The 25,671-nt window shown below is 40.1% G+C and overlaps 1 protein-coding gene across 1 annotated transcript; it reads left to right on the top strand.

Moving 5' to 3' along the window:
- Window positions 1-2,859: 2,859 nt before the first annotated feature.
- LOC121507962 (E3 SUMO-protein ligase CBX4-like) lies at window positions 2,860-15,861 on the top strand. Its single transcript, XM_041784392.1, has 5 exons — window positions 2,860-3,125; window positions 3,331-3,374; window positions 3,893-3,958; window positions 7,010-7,076; window positions 13,280-15,861. Exons 1-5 carry the CDS (start codon window positions 3,057-3,059, stop codon window positions 14,756-14,758), a joined length of 1,725 nt encoding a protein of 574 aa, XP_041640326.1. The 5' UTR covers window positions 2,860-3,056; the 3' UTR covers window positions 14,759-15,861.
- Window positions 15,862-25,671: the final 9,810 nt, after the last annotated feature.

Genomic DNA, 25,671 nt, shown 5'->3' with positions numbered 1-25,671 from the left:
ACGATCCGTATTTTTTTGGTTAGTTTGTGCTTTTTAATTTACCCTTTATTGTGTTTACTGAGTATAAGATGTGATAAATAGCTGGTGCTAACAGCTGGATAAACCCCCGCGGCTTTGGAGCTGCATATGGCTGATTTTCGTTCCTCTAAATGTTAAACTGTACCGTGGGCAGTGAGCGGGATTACGCGCGCTGCAGCTCAGGTGAAGTTTACTGTTGTACCATTAATAACACGCGCACGTGCTGCATCACATTCCGTCCGCCCTGGCAGCACGTGCCATGTTCTAAGACTCTTACATTTAGACAACCGTCGCGTGAGCGCTCCTACTATCAACCTTTTGGCACCGCACGCCATTGTTCCACTAGCGGACGTACCATCCGATCAGGGTAAATGTCATATCTGATCAATCCTGTTATTGATGCTGCTGTGGGGCGGGTGAGGAGTGGGGAGCAGACAGGTGACATTTCACGGTCTCGTGCTCGCCTCATAAAAAGGCTTTCTTGTCAGTATTTCTCGATTGTAATGCCCCACTCCCACCCCCTTGTTTCTAATTTAGCACCCATTTTATTTGGCTCGACGTTAATTTAGGAATGACGCAGCCGAATTTACCAGCGTAGCGCTGCTCCCTGGTGCGCGCGCCGAAGCTGCTGCACGTCGCACGCGAGCCCACCGTGCCGCATAGAGCGATCCAGCGAAGAAGAATGAATATGTAGACGTTTATTGAGCTTACTAGACAAAATTTTGAACATATAGGCTCGCGTTTATGTGCTCCGCTGATTTTTTCATGTGATATTTCATTGCTGATTTGCACTCATTGCCTTATAAGGACAGACAGTCGTGCCTCTCTGCAATAGGCCGAGCGCTGCAGCCTGCGGGAACCCTGCACTTTAACCCTCTCACTGCTGAATTTTATTTGGTCCAACCGTATCAAACAATGCACACAGAGCTTCAGAAGCACTCTTAACATTTTCATTTTAAAAATATTGATCAAAAATGAATCCTTGCTGAAAATTTCAATGACATAGATGACAATGAACAGTGAGATAAATGAGAGAGAGGTCATAAACGGCTGCTTATGTGATGTTTAACCCTCGCTTTGTCCAGCATTTCTCTGTATTCATTAAAGTGTCCCTTTTCCAGTCTCAGTTCCGGTTATGTTTCCAGAGTTCTGTGTGTGCCTTAAACATCAGGCCTGAGCCGGGTCATACCGTGAGTCATGTCTGCACGCGCCCCGTGCCAACTGATAACGGAGCCGGCTGGTGCCTATCCTGTTGAGGGCTCTGCGCACAGAAATAACCCCGGCGGAGCTAAAGCCACCGGGGTCTGAGGATGCTGACCTACATCGGCTGCCACTCAACCAGAGGGGATATCTCAACAGCGCGAAAATCCAGCAGAAAATCCCCGCGACACGGGGCTGTGTGAAATGTCATCTCTTTGTGTGACCTTGAGTCGAGAGAGGATATGGAAATGCATTCACTGCGAGGGGAATCACAGCCGCGATTTCTGCGGTATTCAGCTGTACACGGACAATGATTTATGCCGCGTTATCACTGTAAAGCCGCGGTTCTGTGTGATCACACTCATGCATCAGACTGTGTTGTCTTATTTCGCCGGGGCCTTGTTCTGGTGCTGGTGATAAATCAATGTCGAACAGGCTCTGGCCTTGACGCTGGTCTGGGCCTGTCGGCGGCTTTCAAGCGGAGGGATCTGTTTTATGGCGTAAGCCACTGATTATCTTTAAATCAAAGTAAATCAAAGGGTCTTCATGTGCCCCGGCTCTTAAGAGATTTTGGAGAGCTCTGTGGGTGGCATACTGAGGACATAGCCTACTAAAGCAGAAAAATCGCAAATAAACCCCGAAAAACGATGCGGTTTGACTGTATATGCAACATTAATGGAAGGGCTGTATCATATCACAGTATTTGAGTTACTAAGCCGCTTTGTCGATCCATCGTAGTTCGGGGTTAAACGTTATTTTCTGCGCATGGCACCGTCCTCCAGTTCAATCTCGCTTCGCATGCAGCGACAGCGGAGGGAGACGTGTTGCCTTCAGGGTCTAATCCAAACTCGTAATTTGGAGAACCATTATGGTTAGAACTTTCTACATCTGGTTTCACATTTTAATTAAAATATTTCGTTCTGAGTGTCTGTGTGCGAAACCCCGTGCTTACGGAAGCCCTTAGCAAACACTCATCCATAGTATTTATTATTGTTTTGACTCATTTTTCCCGCGATATAAACTTTAATTTTTAAATCTTGCTTTCACTGGATAACGAGGCTGTTTTCCCGTGATAACAAGGCTTAAGACCCTTAGAAAATGAATGGAATTTATTTGAATTCACGGGAAAAACCCATCTGTTATCATGAGATAACGAGATTGTAAGTCAAGGTCTTTAAACAACCAGTTAACTTGTTCTCATGGGGTATCAGAGTTAAAAAGCATGTATGAATGTATGCGTAAATGCCACTAGCTGACTTCAAACAGCGACACAGCTTCTCAAAGAGAAGGAGCACCTTGTAAAACCATGCATGTGAATTATAAACTTATGATCTTGCATGTATTTTTTGTTGAACAGCAATGATGTTCAACGTTTAATGAAAATCAATATAATATTCTGATTTATAATTGTGTCTTCCAAACGTTAAATGAGCATCTGTTTACTTAAATGATGCCACACTTGAGACTTCCGACGTTCATCATATTTACAGCTGTTACACACTGCCACCAAAGTCGTGATTACACTTTTCCGAACAGCCCCTGAAAGCAGCACGGGAACAACCCCCGCCCCTATTACCTCCCTCTCTTTTGACGTCACGCCAACGGCTATTTGCATGAAGTGTTTTCTGGCTGCATCCTGAACTCGCCTGCAGAACGAGTCTCTCCGAGAGGGAAAGCGAGGGAATAGACGCAGTCAAAATACACGGAAGAGGAGGGAGTGCTTGTGTTTCACATCAGAGGAGCAGCGAGGAAATTAACGGTCTGACAGAGGGCATAAGGTGTCGGATACAAAAAAACAGAGGAATTAAACAGAGAAGGCTCTTCTCTTGCTTTGGAAAATGGAGCTACCCGCCGCGGGAGAACACGTCTTTGCGGTGGAGAGCATCGAGAAGAAGCGCAGCAGAAAGGTTTGTCACAAGAGCTCTGAAGGACATATTTATACGCATGCACATGAAGAGGAGGGTCATCTTTTCTTGGGCTTTCTTCCCGTTTTGTCGGACTTCATGTCTTGTTTTCATGAAATTGTTTTTGTAAGGTGACGGTGCAGTGCAGAGTGTATTTTGCTGCGTAAAGTGACGTTACGCTGATTTTCCCGTTTCTCTCCCTTCACAGGGGAGGATTGAGTATCTGGTCAAGTGGCGAGGATGGTCTCCAAAGTAAGTCCACCTTTTCAACATAGTAAGAACACGCTCAATGAAAACATGCAAACAGAGAAGAGCGTATGTGTCAATGTGCATCCGTGCTGGCGTGGGCGCGCAAATGGGCGGTTGCGCGTTCTTGCTCTGGGCGCTTTACGCGTTGCCCTCAATGATTGATGTGGTTTTTACAATGTATGCAATCCCCAGTGTGCCAATTAAAGAGGGCATGTCTATAATAGGATACTGTGTTTAAGAAATACCAATAAATCTACAGTTGAGTTGAAGCTGAGGCAGTGTATCCTCCCTCCCCCCTACAGCCGTGCGTAAAAGTTACTCGTGATTTATCACACGTGCATCCACAGGGAGTGCAAGTGTCCCAGCATGGTGTTTACTCGTGTATATGCCTATAAATATAATTTATCACGATTTTAAGTCAATAATTATGTTGGCTCACTTTGAGATCTGCAGAAGTTATTTACTTCAGCCAATGAGCGATCATTTCTGTACTCACTACTCACTGTCTACTCTCTGCACAGATACAACACGTGGGAACCAGAGGAGAACATCCTGGACCCCAGACTGCTTGATGCCTTTCAAGACAGGTGAATATAGTTTGATCAATCAGCCTCACAGTGATAAGATAGGGCTGGGCAATATGGAACATAACTTTGTACTTTGTAGCTGAATGGAAGTAAAAAGATATAGATCTGAATCGTTGTAGCAATACCAGTGATTAACTTTGATATGATTCTTGTGAAAATCGAGCATGTTGAAACAAAAGCAGAAGTTCCAGACACCCCCAAGTTTTTTATTTTAACTTTAAAAAATTGCAGACGAACTCCTACACACAATACCGATTGTTTGGGATTGATAAAATTGATCAGTGGTATAATAAAATTACAGCTCTTTGTCATATCTTCAACCAAAGAGGGGAAGCCCTTTTGAAAATGCACAACTTTGTTAGTGTTTTGCCAACTTTTCCCTCACTTTTCACTGGTTCCAACCACTTTTCTAAATGTTGTCAGTGTTCTTCTGCAATTTTGACAGTCTGCAGGAAATGGTGTGCAGTTTTTGATAACTAACAACAATGAATCACCCAATACTGGGTGTCTAGGACTTTCATTTTTATTGCTGTAGTTTCAGAAACCCAAATGAATATCATTACATCATTAACATATATGTTATAAAAAGATAATTCCCCATTTAGACTGAATATTTTTGATGATCTTGTGGTTAATAAGCATATTACTGAGTATTAGACCTGGCATGTTTTTTTTCCAAATCAACACAAACTGCAGCAACATAAACAATACTGTCTAACCCTATAGCTGATGATCTATATTGATATATCTTAAAAACTCCCTGATTGCCCAGTCATATGTTGAGATTCACCTTATAACACACTTTCACAGTTCATTTCCTTACACAACGCTTGAACAGCCTGTGACTTACCCATGTGGGAACTCTGCATGTTTTTCATCTGGAACTCTGCCAGCAACCCTGTCATGATGATCTCCTGCTGACAATAAACTGTTTACACAGTATGTCTAAAAAAGGTGCAGAAATTCAGTGCCTTGGGGGTTTGGATTAGGATTAGCACCAGTGTCATAGGAGGGTCAGTTTAGGGTGAGACTCAGGTCAGGGTTAGTGGAGCAAAGTGTGACGCTTTGCTGCTTCTGCCTTTTTTGTCACCTGATAGTTCTTAGGCAGCATCAGGTTATCATGTTCAAGTGCTACCTGCTGTCCCACCACATGAACCTGTGTCATCTTCAACAGGGTATTTAACAGATGAACTGATCCTTTTTAAAGTGCAAGACAACAAACTCAGTAGAACAAAAACTTTGCCTGACTAGTGTTAGTTTTGAAAAATCATTGGACCCCCCCCATTTACTCACTTTTAGTACTGCTAACGTAAAATTTTTATTTTAAAAAGTCCTTGGTTTCTGATACATACTGATGTGGTACTAGCAGTCTGGACCCAGACTCTCCTTCTGTTAGGGAGGAATGTAAAGCTTCCTCTGCATCAGCACCATCCTCATGACATACTTCTCTTGGCCAGCTGACCAAGCTAGAACAATTATCACATGGGCTGCTGGATGATGTGGAGGAGGAAAACCACTTGAAATGGGGGGAATACCATCCAGTTTGATGATGTGTCAAGCTCTACCTAATAATGGGAGTCACTGTGGGGTATGCTGGGATAGAAGCTGATAGAATAATGATGTAAACTTTAAAGATGCCTCTGCATCTTTTTCCATCTTTATTTTATATAATAATAATAATAATAATATCTTAAATTTATATAGCGCCTTTCAAGAAACCCAAGGATGCTTTACAGGAACTTTATTGTTTTTATTCCCATGTCTTTTGGTGTCACAGATATTTTTGGTGTTGGTTTTGCTTGACTATTGATGCCAACTTTATATCACCATTACTGTTTGGAATGTTCTTTTGTAAAACAAACGGCTGAACATAAAAAAAGTCAAGTAAAAGCTATAGAAGCCTCTAGAAATGTTATGTTAAAGTACAGCAAGTACATTTTTTATAATCTCATGTTTCTCATTTCACCAAAAGTTGAATAAAAAAAGTCAAAAATTCAAAGTCCATCTACTTTTACAGCCTTTTTCTGTCAAGCTAACTTGCACAACCTTCTGCAGAGAGAGGTGAATCATTATAGTAAACTAACAATAGCCAAAGCACGTTTGGAAGCAGAGGACTTTAGATCATGATGCACACCTTTTTTTAATCTGTTTATGATGGAGTGGAAACTGAAGGGGAAGTAGAACTCTGTAGTAACTTGTTTGAAATCCAAAGTGCATGCACTGTGTAAAGTCTGAGCTAATGCCATTTACTCATGTTCTTGTTTGGTGAAAGACCAACATGGTGAAATTAGCCGCTTGGCTAATTGCTAAATAGTCTGTTGAGTGACTGAGCAGACGGCCCTCGTGAAGGACAGTGTAATTGAATTTCTTACAGACATGGCGTGTTAAACTGTCACTGACTTTCCTCCCACAGCCTCCCTCAGCTTGTGCTTACAGCAACCTTTCAGGCGCAGGTCACACGTTAAAGCAAAACATAGACATCGCTCTGCATCTGTTTTTGCAATTACCTCTCACTCTCTACAGAGGAGAGATTTTATTGAAACTAATTGCGTGTCTCTCTGGGGAGCTGAATCGTCTGAATGCCAGGCTATGAAAATACACTGAGTCGTCATTGTAATTAGATGTGAGGGAGGAGGGTGGGGGAGGGGTCTGACATCACTCCTGTCTGCGGTATTGAGTTACTGCCTCAGAGAAACATGCATGGAGACTGGGAAAGTCATAGAAGGGCTGGCATTGATCTTCTCCTGTGGATACAGACATTACATAATGTTGTTTAGTTTGTAGGACTCCTTATTAGAAGCCTCTCCATCTTTTCTCAGTGGTAATCATAAACAATAGGTGATTAATTCAGACATAACAGTGTTAACATGATCAATCTGTGCTGAATGAATTTCACTTTGAATCTGAAAGTGTAACCCCAAACTCTAACATGGGCTCAGTGTTGGCTAATTGAGACGGAGGAGGACACCCGTGATGCTGTGTTGCCATGCAACGGGAACTCATCTCTGTGATATGGTGTCACTGATTGGCTGCTGTTTTTCTCTCCAACAGGGAACGCCAAGAACAGCTGATGGGATATCGCAAGAGAGGACCCAAGCCCAAGCACCTGCTGGTTCAGGTGAGAAATAAAAAGGGGCTTAATTTACTGTAAAAAAGAAAAAAAAAACTATGAATTACAGCAGAGTAAAAAAAAAATCTCCTTTAAATCCCAGGAACAGATGTACGCTTATCAAAATCAACCAGAGAAGCATATCATTTCAGTGTTTTTATTACTTTAATGCTAAGGCAAAGCTACATAGGGCATGGTTGTAGTTACTCAGTGTAATTGGAACATTTAGACCTCCCACTTTAATTTTCTTGAGCAGTTTTGGGAAAAAAATTAAGCATTTCTGATGTGGAGATGATTCAAAGTTGCCATCTTTGGAATAAAAAATGCACATGCACAGTTAGGGGTTTCACAAAATACATTTTAAAAATGTACAACTGAAGCAACGTGATCTGGATGTGCAAACTAAGGCTCAGTCCCAATGCAGCCCTTGCCCCTTCCACTTAGCCCTACTTCTACGTTTTGTGCGCACCCATCTTGTGTTCTGGGTGTCCTGATTCTTGTTGGAATGGAGGGGGGGAATGAAGTGCTGGGAGTGCATGGCCATTCAAACAGAGATTTTCCTGAGGAACACTTAAAACCAAGTGTTGCGGGAAATCTCTCTGAACCTCACATATCAGGGGCAAGATTTGAAAATTACAGCAACAATCCATTTTGTGGGGGAAGATTTAACCACTACTTTGAGTGACAATTGATTTTCCCTGCTGGGATAAATAAAGTTATTGTATTGTATTGTAATGTATTGTATTGTATTGTACTGTAACCTTTTCAAAGAGGCAAGGCAGCACTCAAAAACAAAGGGTAGGTGGTAAAACTTAAGAATGTAACTGTGCCTTAAATCATACATCTCAAAGTATTATTTGATAGGACCCTTTGACTGATAAACACCAATTTCCCTCAGTGCAGTCAATGCAAAATGCCAGCTTTCTGTTGTGAATTTCTGATTCTCATCATGCAAGTTATTTCTCAAAAGGGCTCAATCATAACTGTACAATACAGTACCGTCAGTAAACTACATAAATGGTCACCACACATCCTGGAAAACCTAGAAAACAGCTGACTTATGTTCCTATCATAGAAAATAAGAGAAAAAGCAAAATGGGCTTAAGATCGTGTGCTGTCCTGGAAAATTATTAAAACACTCATTTTTTCATATCTCTGTTTTTTCCAAAAACATATGACATTGTCATTTGAAAGGGCTAAATTATGTTAAGGATCATAACAAACACTGACAGTAGTTTATGGACATACAGATGACTATAAAATTATTCTGACAATTTGTGCTTTTTTTAAAGTATTTCCCATATGCTGATAAACTAAGCAAGGGATTTTAACACAGCTTTTTCCAAACTTTTTAGTTTTATTTTAGATGGTTACATTATTTTATTTTCCACACAGAAACAAAATTATTTTACAAAATCAAAAACTACTAGGTTCTAGTTTATTAGTCCCCTTCCTGCTAATAGTCAGTAGTGTCTCCTTTTTTCTGGATAACAGCCTGCAATTGTTTGTTGTAGTTTTCAGCAAGTTTCAGACCCGTCTCCTGAGGAATCCCAGCTCATTCTTCTTCGGTGAATCTCTCAAGTTCCTCAAGATTTGATGTTCTTCTGGCATGGACCTTGAACAGATTTTCAATGAGATTTAAGTCAGGGCTTTGAGCAGGCCACTCAGTAATGCTCACTTTGGTCTTCTGGAGGTAGTTCTTCACTAGGAGTCACTGATGTTTTAGGTCTTCGTCATGTTGGAAGACAAAGTGATGAACCAGACCAAGGTTTTCTTTTAAATCTTTACATATCCTTCTTTTTTCATGATTCTTTCCACCTTTATGAGATCCATAAGTCACTGAAACATCCCCACAACATAAACAACCACCACTGTGTTTTACTGTTTGGACGGTGTTCTTTGAGTTATACGCCTCTCCCCTCTTTCTCCAAACATCACCAACGTCTCTATGGCCAAAGAGCTCAAGTTAATTTGATCTGACCAAAGAGCATGTTCCCAGTATGCACAATCTTTCTCCAGGTTGTTCTTAGCAGACTTCAGTCTGGCTTGAAGGTGTCTCTTCTGCAGAAGTTGAGTTTTTCTTGGTCTTCAACCTCACAGTCTATTCCTGTGCAGGGTTCCAGTGATGAAAGTCCTTCACTAGAATCTTGGCAGTTGTTCTGGGGTCTTTAGACACATCTCTCACTAGTTTTCTTTCCAGAGTCTTTGAAATCTTTCTCTTCCTACCTCTGCAAGGCTTGTTCTGTACTGTGTGGCTCTTTTTGAATTTCTTCATGATACCTGTCTCTCCAGCTCTTGACACTTGGAAATGCTGTGATAACTTTGTATATCCCTCTCCTGCTTTGTGAGCATCAACAATTATTTTTCTCAAGTCTACACTGATTTCTTTTGTTTTTGCTATGATGCTTTCTCAGTGACAGTTCAAACTCTTACTAAACTTTTTATACTGCATGCAAATTGGAAGAGAATCTACAGTTTTAACTTGATTTTACAGCTCTAAGCATTACAAAGTTTCAGCACATCATTGCACAACAGCGGTTTGTGCTATGGCTCAACAAAAAGGTCAGTTCTAAAGGGGGCTAATAATTTTGACCCTGGTAGTTTTGGTTTTTGTGAAATAATTTTGTTTCTGTGTGTAGAGTAACATAATTTAAGTGTTTAAAAAACTATAATGTTTGGAAAAGCTGTGTTAAAAGTCCTTGATGTTTAACAGCACTTTGAAAATACTTGGGGAAATCAGAAATTGTCATGGGGGGCTAATAATTTTGTCCTCATCTTAACATAAAGACTAGACCACAGGCTGGCAGCAGCTCTGTACCCAAAGAAGTTACAAATGCCCACACCAGTATTGTAAAATGCTTATTTTAAGACTGATTGCTGTACATCTCCAGGTGTAAGTGCTCTATGATCAGTCTGTCATTATTTATAAGCATGCAAGAGCTCATGGTTGTAGCCATAGACTGTACATCTTTGGAATCGGGCTTCCAAAGAAAGGAGCATGTTGATGTAAAGGCTCCATGTCTTCCTGTACCTGTAAATGCCCTGAAAAATAGTCTCTGGAAAAGAAACCCTAAATGTAAGGATGTATGGTCAGGTGTAAAACTGGTAGTGTGCCTGTTTTAAATCAACAGTGTGCTGTTGATAAAACAAGAAAGAATAGATATATGATGAGATGTTAATAGCATTAAATGTTATAGTGACCAGTTCCTGACCTAACAGTTGTATCTAAATGACTATGAATCGTACATTTAGCACATCAATCAGCCATCCAAAAGGCCAAGGGAACCCCTCAGATGAGAGTTTTTGTTCCTCTCAGGAGGGTGTTGGTGGTAACACATGGGATAAAGTCAATGACGGGACACAAAGCAGCCAGTGACATTCCTCCGAGCTGAGGTCACAGCCACAGGAGACACTTTGAAATGTCACTGTGACGGCCGGCCCGGTGGCTGAGAGAGATGCACAGGAGCTGTAGGAGGGCTGTGTGAACATGGACCAGGGCCCCTGAAATACACTGTGTTCACTGGGGCCTCAGAGGAGCCTCTTCACACATTCCAAGCGCAGTGTCTGCAGTGCAACTCAATGGGCCCCAATGAATCACAGCTTTTTGTTGTAGCCTGACATAGACACATGTGTAGTTACTGTAGACAGTTGAAACATTAATCAAAGTCCTGCTGTGAGGGATGCACTTTCAGTTAAAATACATCTATAAAAACATTCTTATTCTGTGGCGCTGTTTCAGCTCAGGATGTAGAACAGGTGCTTCATGTTTAAGCTGAGCCATTCTTTGAGTTTTTGAGTTTATAGATATATATTTTTTCATGATTTATTGGCTAAGATATTATTGTTTAATATAGTTTATGTTGATGTTGATTAAGAATGTCTATCAGGTGTACTGCTTAGTAAAATGATGGTTTACATCAACAACCACCACCAACAGTAGTATTTAATTTAGAAGTAATACAGTCTTCAACATGTGATACTGATATCCATTTGATATCACAGCAGCAAAAATATACGTCCTAGTTCCTCAATATTAGACGATTGTTGTTTTAAATTATTTACAAATTGCAGGCAAACTAATGCACACTGCCTAAATTTGCACAAGTATGTTGTCAATACGACAAAATGTGTTGAACTTCCAGGGAGTTCGTCTTGCCACTTCCATCCACTTCAACGTTGCAAACATACATACATTTTAATCAGTATTCTCTCTCTGGGGGTGAAATTATGACTGAGGGCATTACATTTCTGCAGTTTTGATACCAGCAATCATAAAAGTAACCTTTTTTTATTTTAAAAGGTAATTAAGAGTAGAGAAAATTGTGATAACTTGAGTGTAATGTTGTCTTTGTTCTGGAACAATTTGGCCCTATTTTTTAAAAAAAAAAAAAAGGAAAAATTGCAGATCTAGTTAAATCATTGTATTGTGACAATCACAGAAAAATATCAACGTATATATCATGCATTGCCATTTTGTAAAAAAAAAAAAAATATTTTAGTGGTTTGAACTAGGGGTGCATAAAATTATTGGTGTGATATTGTTATCAGCAGATATTTGCTTAAATAGGTAATCATCGGTATCAGCAGACATGTACATTTCTGCTAATAGTTACAACTGATATTTTGGCTATAAAAATCTGCTTATATCTGCTGCAAATAGTTGCCATATATGAACAAATAAGTTATGAATTTTTGGACTGGACTAACAGATCTGCTTCAGTTGAAATCCTTTTCTTTCATCATCATTCCTTGCACTTAAAAGTTCATGTTAAGTACTGAGATGGGTTCATTTGTCCACCCTCAAACTTTGAATTTGTGTGTTTTAAGGACTGAGGTTTTAGGTTTGAACCTGATTTGAATACTGGCTTAGATATCAGTATTGACTAAAACTATTTTGTAAATATCTGCAAATTGGATATTGGCAAAAATCCAATATTAATCAGTTAATCAACTCATCTTTATTTGTATAGCGCCAATTCATAACCAAAGTTACCTTAAGACACTTTACAAAAGGGGCAGTTCTAGACAGTACTCTCTGTTGTGGCCTATTATAATAGACCAGTGTCAATCTTTGATATTATAATAGAGACTACACCCTGTTGTACAAAATACCAGCGTTAATCACCATGAGCACAGCACTAGCAGTATTAAGCCCCGTTATAGTGGCGACATAAACATTACCTACTATAGTGAAGGACTGTTGAGCAGACCAGGCTCATGTTGACAGCTTTCTGCTGAAGGTGCACTGGACATGGAAAGAGCTAGAAGGAGGGGTAGGGGTGGGGAAAAAAGGGGGAAAAGGAGAGGGACAAGAGAAACAACACAACACAAAGTGAAAGAGAAATTCATGCCAAACTTATCTCCTATTTTGTAGAAAATTGCTGTAACTTTGTTGGTGATGGTAAGAATATTTGAAAACTAAGCAGTAACAGCTATGATTGATAAAAAAAACAGATGTGATAAAAAACCAGAACAATGCAGTATTAGCATTAGCAGCCAGGATGATTATGAAATAGAGAGAACTACTATCAATAAATGTAGCAGTAAAGTAGTTTTACTCTTAGATTCAGTTCTTGTAATGATTATACTCGGATGATAATAGATAAGGTATTAATCACTTTAATACTAGCGTTAGCGAAAATAATGGCAGTGAAGAGAAAGATGTATAAATTATATAAAGGGGATAATAGCAATGCTGTGAGATAACTTTGTATATTCATTCAAAACACACACAAAAGATGCTTACCTTGTCCAGCTAACTTTCTGTCCAAACCTGGTACTGAACCAGAGAACTCCTGATTGTAGGAGACCATCAGTAACCACTGCTCTATGTAGTCACTTCATTAAGTTTTATCATAGTTATCAACTTTGAGGTGTATCCTTCTGACTCATACTCTGAAGTTCAAGTGGCTTACTTGAAAAACACTAAGTTCAAAATAGAAATGTGTATAAGTCAAAAGAAATACAAATAAGTCAAAAGGAAATGGTTGGCACAAAGATAAATCTAAGTATGATAAAGCCGAATGATGTGACCATATAGCACAGTGGTAACTGATGGCATCTTACAATTATGAGTTCTCTGGTTCAATACCAGGCTTGATCAGGAAGGAAGTTTGAGATAGTATTCAGTCAACTCAAATTTGTATTTCTATGGTTAATATAGATTTTTTTCAAACTCCTTAAATAACAAAAATCTCTGCCTTGTTTTGCAGGTCCCCTCCTTTGCTCGGAGATCCAGCATTCTGGCAGATCTTCATGAGGCATCCTTGGATGAGGACAGCTGTCAGAAGAGCAGCCCCATCCAGATGCTGCGTCCCCAGGGTCAGCAGTATCAGCTGAACAGCAAAAAGCACCACCAGTACCAACCGCTGTGCAGGGAGCGTGAGGCCGAGCAACAGGCCAATGGAAAGAAGTTCTACTATCAGCTCAACAGCAAGAAGCACCACCACTACCAGCCAGACCTTAAGGTGCATGAGCCCATGTTTGCTAAACCCAGAGAAGTTAAAGCTCCAGAGCTGGCCAACAAGGGGTACAACCTTCCTCCGGTACTGCAGCAGAAATGGGTGCGGGACAAAGACTCAGGCTGCCTCACAAAAGTCAAGGATATTACCATGGAGCTGAAGAAGCTTCCAGCAGACCTTAACGGACACCAAGAGCCTGAAAGGGTCAAACCTAAAGAGGACACTGTACCGCAGTCTAACGGTGTCAGCAGCAGCAAGCTAAAGATTGTGAAAAACAAAAACAAGAACGGGCGGATTGTGATAGTCATGAGCAAGTACATGGAGAATGGTATGAAGGCAGCCAAGATTAAAAACGGTGATTCAGGAAGCACTGAAAAAACACCGCCAAGGACTGATAGCAGCACAGAGAACCACCTGGAGAAGATGAGACTTGTCAAGAAGCTCGGCCTCATGAATGGATTTGCAAAACACTCCAATGACAAGCCAACTGTTCCCACTTCTGGATTTAACAGCGATTGCCCCAGAGAAAAAGAACAGTCCCCTAAAATGGAGCCAACTGTGACGGAACAGGATAAACATGTCGAGGTCAGGGGTGAGGGGCAGCCTCCAGCGGATCAGCCTTTACAATTGACAACCAAGTCTAATCTGCCCCCCCTGCCTTTGGATAAGGGAGTTCCCCCTTCACTGGACAAAAAAGGAAGTCAAGGTGGATTTCAGGGACTGAAGCGACACTTTTCTGACACTGACAGTGAGGAACATGGGAGCACTAAACGGTTTTTCAGCTCTAGGAGTATCAGCGCTCCTAATGCAGTTTCTTCTCCTGTGCAGAATGTCAGCGTTGATCGAAACGGACACCAGACTCACATGGGACTGCCGCTCTGTGAGTATGCAGACCAGGAGGAACCCATGGATTTGAGCATGGTCAAGTCCAGGCCGAGCCCTGCTCAGACTGAAACACACATGCAGGTTGAGACTGTAACACATGCTGAAACACTCACACGGGACGAAGCAGACACAGGAACACAAACAGCACAGACAGAAAATGAGCCCCAAACTGAAACAAAAAAAGCCACAGAAGAAGAAAAGGTCGATTCACTGTCTGTTTTCAACCACAAAAAGAGGAATGACCAGACGTTTCCCTCTTTCCAGCCTTTCCTGGGGAATATTGTGATCACAGACATCACAACAAACTGCCTCACAGTCACATTTAAAGAATACGTTGCTGCATAACAGAACCGGGTACTGACTGTACAAATGTAAATTACAGATTTATTTGTATTTTCAGATCATTGAATGTACAAATGGACCCCTGATGTTTTCTTTTTGTATAGTTCAGATTAAGAAAAGCTCCTATATTGCGTTATTTGCATATCTTTATAAGCTCTACCTGTTGTTATTCCTGGAGATTTTATTACATGCAGTATCTAATTTCAGCTCTTTCAAACATGGTTTAAACAACGAATTAGGCTAAATAAAGGCCAGAACTTTTATTGGAGATGCACTTAATCCTTGTAAATACTTTTCTATGGATGTAATTTGATTGTACACTCGAGTCTGCATCTCAGAAAATGTTCGACAAATGTAGGCTTTATGGAGAGTTTTGTACAAAAGAAAGATTATATTGAAACATGGTAAATTACACTGTGTTTGTGTGAGTGAGTGAATGAGCATGTGTGTGAGGACAGATGGACAGATTTCAACAAGGATGAATGCTGTTAGTACAGATTGTGCCATAAGGCATGCTTAAACAAGCAGATAAAGAAAACTGAAGCACCTCTGTCAATAAACGTGAAATGCATTGTTGTAAGGGAAACTGAGCAGCCTTTTGAATGAAAGATTGTTTAAAGTTGATGTTCTATGTTTGATCTCTGATCACCTTGAGATCTGATCCAGAGCACAAATCTGTTAAAGCTGTCAAAGCATAACCATGGCATAATTTATTTTAAGTTTACCATCATGCAGTGACTTGATTCATGTCTTTTTTTCCTCCAAAGTATTGTAACACTGCAGGCTGAGCTGTGTATCCTGACAGATCTGCTCAACCAGTCCACTTCTTCAGGATTCAGAAGCTCGTGTTTCTGTTCTCTGTTGTCCTAATATGTTTGTTGTTATGTAAGGGGTTAAATGTGCTTGTAATTGCCACATTTAGTCAGTCAAAAGCTATCAAAAAGCACACATTCTTGTCAAAATCAGATCAGTCTTGTTGTGACATAGGCTACATTCCTGCTCTTCTTTTATAGAAAGCCCCTCCAGCACTCTGGAGTGCATTGAGCTGCTCTGTGTGATCAGATGCACTTTTTATGTTCTGTGCAGACTTTAAAAAAATGAAGGCTTCCAATGGTACAATTTGCAATAATAAAATTGTTTGCAAGTGTTTAATGGACTTGTGTGCATTTTTTAATGACTAAAGGCCTTTGCACAACTGAGTCCGTTTATTTTGTCTGAATTTTTCGCATGTTAAAAAAGAAAATTGAGCTCATGTTGTTATAATCATGTTTGCACACTGAAGCCGAAATTTTTGTCTGTTATATTTTTTTCCGGTACAGGTTCGATTTTATGCAAAATGTCACATCAGTCCAAGTCATTTAGATTGGTGAGTGATGATTCAAAACAGTGCCCGCTGCTTCCTCCTCACTTGCTCACCCTGGACAGACTCCTCCTCTCTCTCCCCTCTCCCTCTCTCGCACCAAACCTCACTTTAAACACCAAAGTTTGCTTATTTATTATGTGGATATCAATCATGGAAATATAACTGGTGATTGATGATTCAGATCAGTGCCTGTTGCTTTATTCTCACTTGGTCGCCAACCCCTGCCCAACCCCTCCCTCTCTCTTGCACCGAAACCTCACTGCAAACACCACAGTTTGCCAGTGTATTATGTGGATATCAGATATGGGCATATAACAGATAAAGGCATGTTTTTAGCCTACACACAGGTTGTAACAGAGGCTGAATTAAAAGGTTACTCTCCATCTCTCCATATTGGCTCAGCGCTATGATGCATGAGCGCGTGATGAAGCTCTCTGTCAGGATGGATCCAGCGGGATTTAAAGGAGTGACAGACACATGCTCGCAGTATGAAACAATTTCCGACATTCTGCAGATTCTTGCAGTGAAGGCAAATAAAAACGCATCATACCCAGCGTGCAAGGTCCGAGTGCGAGACGTTTTTTCAGATTAAGGATCCGAGAAAAAAACGCATCCGAAAATAACGGACCCAGTGTGTTAAGACCTGTACTCTCATACCAACCTTAGTAAAAATCCAAAGTAGTGATGTTTCCTGTGCTAACAACTCATTGATGTGAATGATTGGGGCAAGTCTCCTTTTATGACCTGGTATCTGATTCTTGCTGTTAGCCTACATGCTAATGGTGTGATCACATTTGAGTGGATACTGAGACACAGTGCATTCAGAAAGTATTCAGACCCCCTTCACTTCTTTTAATTTTATGTTGCAGCCTAATGCTACAGTCAAAAATTTTGCATTCCCATTCATATACACTCAGTACCCCACAATGACTTAGTGAAAACAGAATTTTATTAAAAACAAAACACTGAAATATCGCATTGACAGAAGAATTCAGACCCTTTGCAAAAACACTTGAAATGTAGCCCAGGTTCCTCCCTATCTCTTGATTGTCGCTGAGATGTTTCTACACTTTGACTGGAGTCCACCTGTGGTAAATTACATTGATTGGACATGATTTGGAAAGGCACACACCTCTCCGCAGAAGGCCTCACAGCTGACAGTGCATATCAGAGCAAGGACCCAGCAGAGGTCAAAGGAACTGCCTGCAGGATAGTTGCAAGGCACAGAGCAGGGGAAGGCTACAAAAATCTGCTGCTCTGAAGGTTTCCAAGAGTTCAGATGTCTCTATCATTCTCTAATGGAGGAAGTTTGGCACAAACAGGACTATTCCAAGAGCTGGTTATCTGCCAAACAGAGTGATCAGGAGCGAAAGGGGCAAGTAAAGAACACTGAGTCTCCTCTGTGCTAGAACTGACCTGTTCCTCTTATTGTGACAGTCTGTGTTTTAGAAAATGGCATAAGACAAGACAAACATTTGATTCCACTATAAATTATAGTTGCATTCTACTCAAATACAGACATGCAATAATGAAAACTGGCAGCAAGTTGTTCTGATGACATGTACATTATATGTCATATGTATTTAATAGTAACAGTCAAACCAAGCTCTCTATGTATTGTTGTAAAGCTACGGGCAGTGTAACAACATGCAGACACAGTGAGCAACATAGAGTGCTAAAAATTTGACCTTTTATGAAGCTTACACTCCAGAATTAAAACACATTCTCCTAATTGCATAACAATTCCCTGAGACAATACTGAGTAAGTTCTTGAAAAGAACACCCTGCTCTTGCTATTTTAAGTTTACTTTAAAGTTTAAGAAAGGAGGAAGAAAACCAGAACAGGTTCAGCTGATGTAGGTCTTTTGGATCTCCTCAAACGTATTATTTCACCTCTTATAGTGAAGCATTCTGGTACATTTTGCCAATATGAACTGCCAATACACTAGCTGTAAATTTTAGAAATTTTCTTACCTGATACATATATTTAATTTTTTATGCTATGATCTAACACAAACCATATCATGCTTATAATATTGTGCGTTTGTACCCCCATTTTTTCCAAGTTTTGATAGGACTTTCGCTTTTTAATCTGATAGGATAGTGAACAGAGTAGGAAACCTGGGAAAGAGAGGGAAATGATATGCAGGGAAGGGGCTGCAGGTTGGACTTGAACCCACCCCTGTACATGGGGCATGACTTAATTAACAGGTCATTGCTTATATCCTTTTCCCTTTTTGTTATTCAATTAAAGTGATCATCTGTGCACCATGCCTCTCAGTTATAGGTACACCATGTACTGACTGCATGATGTATCAGTGGGTGTGATGCACAGCCAGCCAGATGTCATGTTAGAACAGCTTCATGGGGATCACAGCAATTGGAACAATTCGTGTCAGATTAATTATTTACATTATCATGACCTGGTGCACTATGTTGAGTATTTGAAACTTTTTTTTTTCAGCATTCAGTATAAATAAGCTTAGCACACCTGAGCACTAGTGCTTGATGGTGAATGTCTTATATCAAACATTGTGTAGTGTTAATCTGGGATTTACAATTTAGCAATCATAATCAACGAGGTATGGCTATACTGTGTTTATGAGAATAAAACCTGTGGTTCACAGTCAAACTGAGTGTTATACAGTGCTGTGAAAAAAAGTATTTGCCCCCTTTCTGATTCCTGATGTTTTCGCACATTTATCACACTTAAATGTTTCGGATCATCAAAATAATTTTTATATTTCACAAAGACAACCCAAGTAGATACAAAATGCAGTGTCTGAATGATTATTTAATTTTTTAAGGGGGGAAAAAAATCCAAACCTATCTGGCCCTATGTAAAAAAGTAATCCCCCCCGAACCTATTGACTGGTTGTGCCACCCTTGGCAGCAATAACTGAAATCAAGCATTTGTGATAACTGGTGATGAGTCTTTGGCATCACTGTGGAGGGATTTTGGCCCACTCTTTTTTGTAGAATTGTTTAAACTCAGCCATATTGGAGGATTTTCGAAGAACTGTGGTTAATCACAGTTAACTCATGATTTAACAAGGGAGGCAATTACTTTTTCACATAGGCCCAGATAGGTTTGGAATTTTTTCCCACCTTAGAAAATTAAATTATCATTCAGACACTGCATTTTGTATTTACTTGGGTTGTCTTTGTGAAATATAAAAATTGGTTTGATGATCCGAAAGGTTATATATATATATATAAAGGTTATATATAAATATATATATATATATATATATATATATATATATATATAAAAGGTTCACTCACAACTGCTGTAAGTTTCCAATACGTGACGTCTTTAGTTCACTGCTACTGATTAAAGTGCCATGTTTTTGCTAACAAATCGGAAAATGATTAGCTTAAAAGTTGAGCAACACAATAACTTAAAATTCTAGTGAAACTGAACAAAGCAGGAGCTGAATCTTTTCATACAATAGCCGAGGTATATGTGGAACACTGCATGTCATGTACACGTGTGTTTGAATGGCACAAAAGATTTTGTGGAGGCAGAGATGATGTCCAAGATGATGAACTTTCTGGGTGCCCATGACCATCAAAAACTTCTGAAAACATTCAATAAATTGAACAAATTGTTTGAAATGATCAACAACTCAGTATAAGAATGATAGCAGAAATGGTCTTCATTGATAAAAAGACAATTTGGTAAATTTAGCATGGAAATTTGAACGTGTTAAAAGTGTGTGCCAAAGTTGTCCCAAAACTTCTAACTCCTGACTAAAAGAAAAAATGCAAGCAAACTTGTGGAGCCATTTTGGAACAAACTGAAGGAAACACATGTTTCAAGGAGTGATTACGTGCGATTGAACTTCCAGTACAATCCTGAGACGAAACGGCAGTAGCTACATTGGAAAACATCATCATCGCCAAGGATGAAGAAAGCACCACAAAGCACAGCCAACTTCAAGGCCATGTTGATTTTCCTTGACATTAAGGGTATCAGCACTGTGTGACTTTTTCCTTTTTCCTAAGATCAAAGTTTAGAGTCTGTCAGAAGTTAAGAAAAGAAGGAGGTTCTGAGACAGCTGTCTGAAGAAGACTTCCTGCCCTGCCATGATCAGTGGAACTTGAATGCAACGGTGTGCTGATGCAGAAGGAGTATAATGAAAAATGTTTGTTTATGATTGATTTAGTTGTATTACAGCATTAGTCTTGTTTTTAATAGCCATACTTCATACACCTATATGCCTGTAAATAAATAGTCCATACACAGTCATATGGCATGTGATGTCTTTGTTCTTACAGTCTTTGGATGTGATAGTTCTTGAGACATCTGGGAATGTTAAAGTGGGTTTTCTATCCAAGTTGGGGTTTTGTTTTGGTTTTTAAGGGTTCTCTTGATGCTGTTTAGGTATCTGATGTTTTGTTGTCTTTCTCTTTAATTTTGGGTTCTACTACTTTGTTTTGCTGCATGTCAAAGCATGTTATGAACCTGTTATTTTTAAAAGTGTTATATAAGTATATTATTTTTCTCACCTTTATTGGTTGAAACTTTGCTAGATTCCTGTGATTTCTTAAAAACTATATTGTACCAAATGAAGAACTGTTTCAGAGTCAAAAAAGACAGTTCTTATTTCTGCGATCAACCAAATGATGTTGATCAATGTTGGTATTTTTGAGCAGTGTCAGATGATTTTGCTTAACCTACCAGCCACTGGAGTAGGAAAATAAACATAGCCTAACCTAAAAGAGTGATTTAGTGACAGTAACCGGCATAAATGAAACCCTTTTTTATCTGCTTCTTCCTGCTGACTTTATGAGCAAATCTGAGCGGGCCTACACTGACCAATTAAACCTGCCTCCTTTGCCCTGTGTCAGAGCTATGGTCAAAAGTTTAAAGGCCGCTGTGTGGTGGGATGATTTTTCTCAGTTTCATGAGAGTATTTCTCCACTGCAACTGGTACATCTGCTAAGGTGTGTTTAAACTGATGTTTTGTTTTTTGCAAGTCTAAAAAAGTTCAACAAAGCCTGAATTTTGGCTCGAGACTGCAGAAAATGCACAGGACCAAAAATGAGATGATGCATCTCAAGGGGCTATCCTTGCAATAAACAATAAACAACAATAAACAAATTGCAGTGAGTCTGAAAAGCATAATGCAGGAGCATGCCTGTTTTCAGTGCCCCTGTAGGAAGCACAGCTAATATTTGCATGGTCAAGTACAGGAGAAATTGGTCAAAAAAGTGCCTATAACCAGAATACTGTAAGCCTTGATTTTTATTGTAACTTGTTAAATAATGCTGCTTGTTAAAAAAGAGAAACTGATAAAAAAAATATGTTAGATATATTTTAATCCACCAGCCACAGTGGCAGGTAGACAAAAAGTTAATTCCAACCCTTGTCTGCAGGCTGAGTTAACACAGAGCCTGTGGCTAGCTGCCTACATTCAGACTGACCAACAGCCTTTTTACATGTGAGTTCTGCAGCACCTGCTCGGGCCTAGTTTACTTTTACAGAGAGCCGAGCATTTCATTCTTTAAAGCAGTCTCAGCAAATTCAGTGCTCACATGAGCAATGAAGTTCTAGCTAAGTAGCTGAATCGGAGCATCAACTACCTGAACAGTTCAGTTTCACAAGAACAGGCAGAAAATGTGTGCGATGGCGATGATTGTCGTCAAATTGCATAAATGCTCTAGCTAACACTTGAATCCCGCCTTTGTAGTTCATCATTCTGACCTGAACAGCTGCTCATGTCAGATGTGAGTTGGATAAATGCTCACATGCTGAGAGAGACACAGCAGGAGGCGACCTGCAGGTTCAGCTTTTATGACATAACGTCTTTTATTTTCACGGTTTCGTGTTTCCTGCACTCAGGCGCTGTGTCCCAGAAGAACCAGAACCGGGGGGGCGATTCAAAGAGAAGATGTTCAAAGAAGCACCGACATGTCACAGCCTACTTCCTAAACCCGACACAACGGTCATTTTTTGCTGCGAGTTAAACGTAACATGTGCCTGTTGTCTGGTAACGGGGGCACTCGATTCCGCGTCGGGAAGCAGCTCTCAACCATTTCCTCGGCTGCAGCCCGCCAATAAAAGCGCTTTCTGCTCGCATTAATGTGAGCAACGACATAGAAAATGGCTGTCCTCCCTCCTCTCCATCCACTTTCTGTTCTCAGTCTCGGCTCGCAGCTGCTGCAGCCGACAAATAAACCGCAGTAAGGTTTCAACAGCGGAGCAGCGGCGGGAAATTCCCCGTAGGGTTCATCACCACCGTTTCTCACAGCCTCATTTGACTTAGTATTGACACGAATGTTAAAGAAAATCGCAAAATTCCGACGCAGTGGCCTGTTTTATTCTGACTTATACAACAATACAGTTTACAGCGTTACAATAGCGTCTTCTTGGCGATCTTACCGCTTTTCCTCTTCCTCCTGTCTGTCCGCCCTCCCGTCTTTAATGTGTGCATACATGGCTAAGGCCTGTAAAGCGTCACTCGGACACCGATACACTTAGGCCTACGTGTTCAGTAGATTTCCAGAAACAATTTTACACAGATAATCTTTCAGAAGACTTCATGTTTGGTGTTTTGACAGGAGCATAAAGTTAGGATATCCCTCGTTTGTCCCAGTCCTCCCCTTTGGGCCTACAGGTAAATGTGTTCAGATTTAAACTGTCACATATTTCTGTATGCTGTCAGCTATTACTGAAGGTAAACAGAGGCTCAAATGCTGCAACTTGCAAAGTAACGTGTAATTTCTAGTTAATTGTGAGCACTTCTACATGCTGCTAAAGTGTTAATAACTGGCCATGAGCCTGTATTTGTGGAATTAAAAGTCAAATGTCTATCGAACTGATTTAAACGCGTTATAGACGTCCTTATTTTATTTAGAAAAGTAAAAACATCTGTCTCAAACCCTGCACTTAAAACACCATTACAAACGCACAGTTTTGCTGCAAGTCTTAAATTTAAAAGGGCAGAGGTATTGTTTTTTTTAATACTTCCAGCTTTGTTAATCCCTCAAAAACAATTAGGGGATGGGGAAACAGCATCACCAGAGTGCATCATTAACGCACACTGTGCATGTTTTATTTTGGAGCTGCCTGTTAAGATCTCTACACACATTTAACCCTCTCCAAATACAACCAAGTCCTGCAGGGACTTTAAAGGCGGCCCGCAGTTCACTACGCCAGACGTATAAAAGTGAAGGGAAATAACTGAAGTGCATGTCTGTCATCAAATTATAAAAAACTTTTCATTACCTTTCTATGGATCAGCTACATTTTTTTGCACAAGCTTTGTTTTTTTCTGTGATAGAAATTTTCACCTGCAAGATTCATGCAGAAAATTGGATTTTCTCATACATGTCTGCTCTGTGGGAAAAAAGGAAGTTCTTCAGCTTTAGGGCAACTCTTTCGTTTAGAAATGCCTCAAAACATCAAACACACGTGTGGCCGTGTCTCTGGTTTATAGAAAAATGACAGACTCAGTAAAGTCCTATGTTGGTTTGGCGTTATAAACAGGCTTTTTATTTTGCGGAGGATCACTGGTCTATCTTTGTTTTATTTTTAGTGTTCTCTGCGTGAAGTTAAATGTAATTTGTTCTTGACGCGCGCGAGGAAAAACAAGACGCTGCGTGCGCCCGCGTGAGCGCGCATGCTGATGTGTAGTGTGAACAGGTTAACAGAGGAATTAGTGCCAACTTGCAGGCTATATTAAACCTGATCTTACGGATTGCACCCATCAGAGTAAAACAGAAAGCAAAACAACGCAGAGAAGGTTTGATGACCTGTGTGTCTATTTCAGAAGGCATGTCCTCCTTCACAATTCGATGCACAGGTTATGAAACCGGCTATGTCTTAAAGCAGGTCTGTAAGAGAGACCACCGGGAAAGATGAATACCTTTGATATCGATCTGGTTTAATGGACATGGTTAAAAAACCGCATCTTTCTGATTTATCGTTATTGTCTTAATGAAGACGAAATTACGCTCTGCCTCTTCCTATTCGCCAGTATCTATCTCTATCCATTTATCTGTTTGCGGATAACAGGCACCTTTCTGCCGTGGCAGTGGTTTCCAGGTTAATATCTTAGCAGGAATTTGTCCTGCCCGGATACAAGCCAGCCAATGGAGTTTAAACGGCGGCAGCGCTGCTGCACTGCAGGCGCGCCGAGACCAATCGCATGTAGAGTCTGAGGCGCGCCCGTCCTTCCTTTCTGTCGGTAACCTACTGAGCGTTTATGCACGATAGGGCACGACAAGGACAGAAAGAAGGAATGCAATCAGAAACGGGATCATTTTTGTCATGTGAGATGGGCGCCATCCTCCGCGAAGAAAAAAACGCAGCCCGAGCAGCCCAAAGGTTTTATCACATAGAGCAAATTTCAACACCGTATCTTTATCAGATGTGGACATCTTCCAGAGAGTTAAATGACTTTCAGTGGGATTGCTCTTCATTTCGGTGCCAATTTCTAAGTTTTATTTGGATTTAAATCATCGTCAATGCAAAATAAACAGATTTTGTGGGAGGGGACGGTCGTGCTTTTCATGCTTAAGTATTTTTTTTAAAGTAAACTCTTACAGACAGCGTCATTATCAGCACACAGAATCATAGCTACGCCTGATAGATACTTTCCTTGACTGGGGAAAAAATAAAGTCACCCCTAAGATTAAATTATATCACTTTGTCTGTTCCATTGATAAAGTTATATAAGTCCTATTTGGACCAATTATCGGTCATCTCTATTTGATTTCACATTTTGAATGTAGGCGATGAAAAAAATGTCCGTGGGTAAATAGGCAACAAATTCCCCGAGCATTCATTACGTGTATGTCACGGCCCTTTGATCGACATCTATTGTTCGTTGTTATTGTTTGAGTGCTTTATCAGTGCTGTGTGTTGGTAAATCAACACGTGGATTGGCAAAATAAACCTAGCTACTAATGAGGCCACTCGGCCAGAACCTTTTTAACGCCCATAGTTATGGCTTTGAAGCCATGTGAAGCCGTTCATCAGGCTGAGGAGTAAATAAAAATACAGGCCCTTACAGATTTCAAAAAATTGTTTTAACAAATATTCTTTAATATTATTGACGAGAAAACTGAAATGATGAATTAGAGAGCTAGATGCTTATTCCTCGGTATGAGGCTACAGGTGCCGTATTGTGTCATGAATGTGGGATTAAAAGAAAACTGCAGTTCAAACACATTTTTAATGTTGGACTGAACTGGACAGTTTGGTTTTTTTTTTTTTTTTTTTTTTTTTTTTTTTTTTTGTTTTGTTTTAATTCGGCGGCTTCTAAATTATATATTTTTCATACCGTTTTTTGGTTATATTTTCTGACTGTCGCGTTTGCTTTAATAGAAAATTTGGTAGCCAATGTAAAACTGGCCCCAGGAAGACTGAATCAAATAATCTACTCCCAGGACGATAAGATTCGCAATAATTGCTATTATTTTTTATACGATTTGACCATAATATTATTTTAATTGAAAAATGAATAGGTTACTCACGTTTAAGGGGAGATGTAAGCCACATTTTTTACTTTGGTTTACATACAGTCTGTCGTCTCTAAATATT

Source organism: Cheilinus undulatus, linkage group 4, assembly GCF_018320785.1.
Source record: "Cheilinus undulatus linkage group 4, ASM1832078v1, whole genome shotgun sequence".
NCBI classification, from domain to species: Eukaryota; Metazoa; Chordata; class Actinopteri; order Labriformes; family Labridae; genus Cheilinus; species Cheilinus undulatus.
The sequence above is the reverse complement of the archived record's forward strand: the minus strand, read 5'-3'. Positions and strand labels throughout refer to the sequence as shown.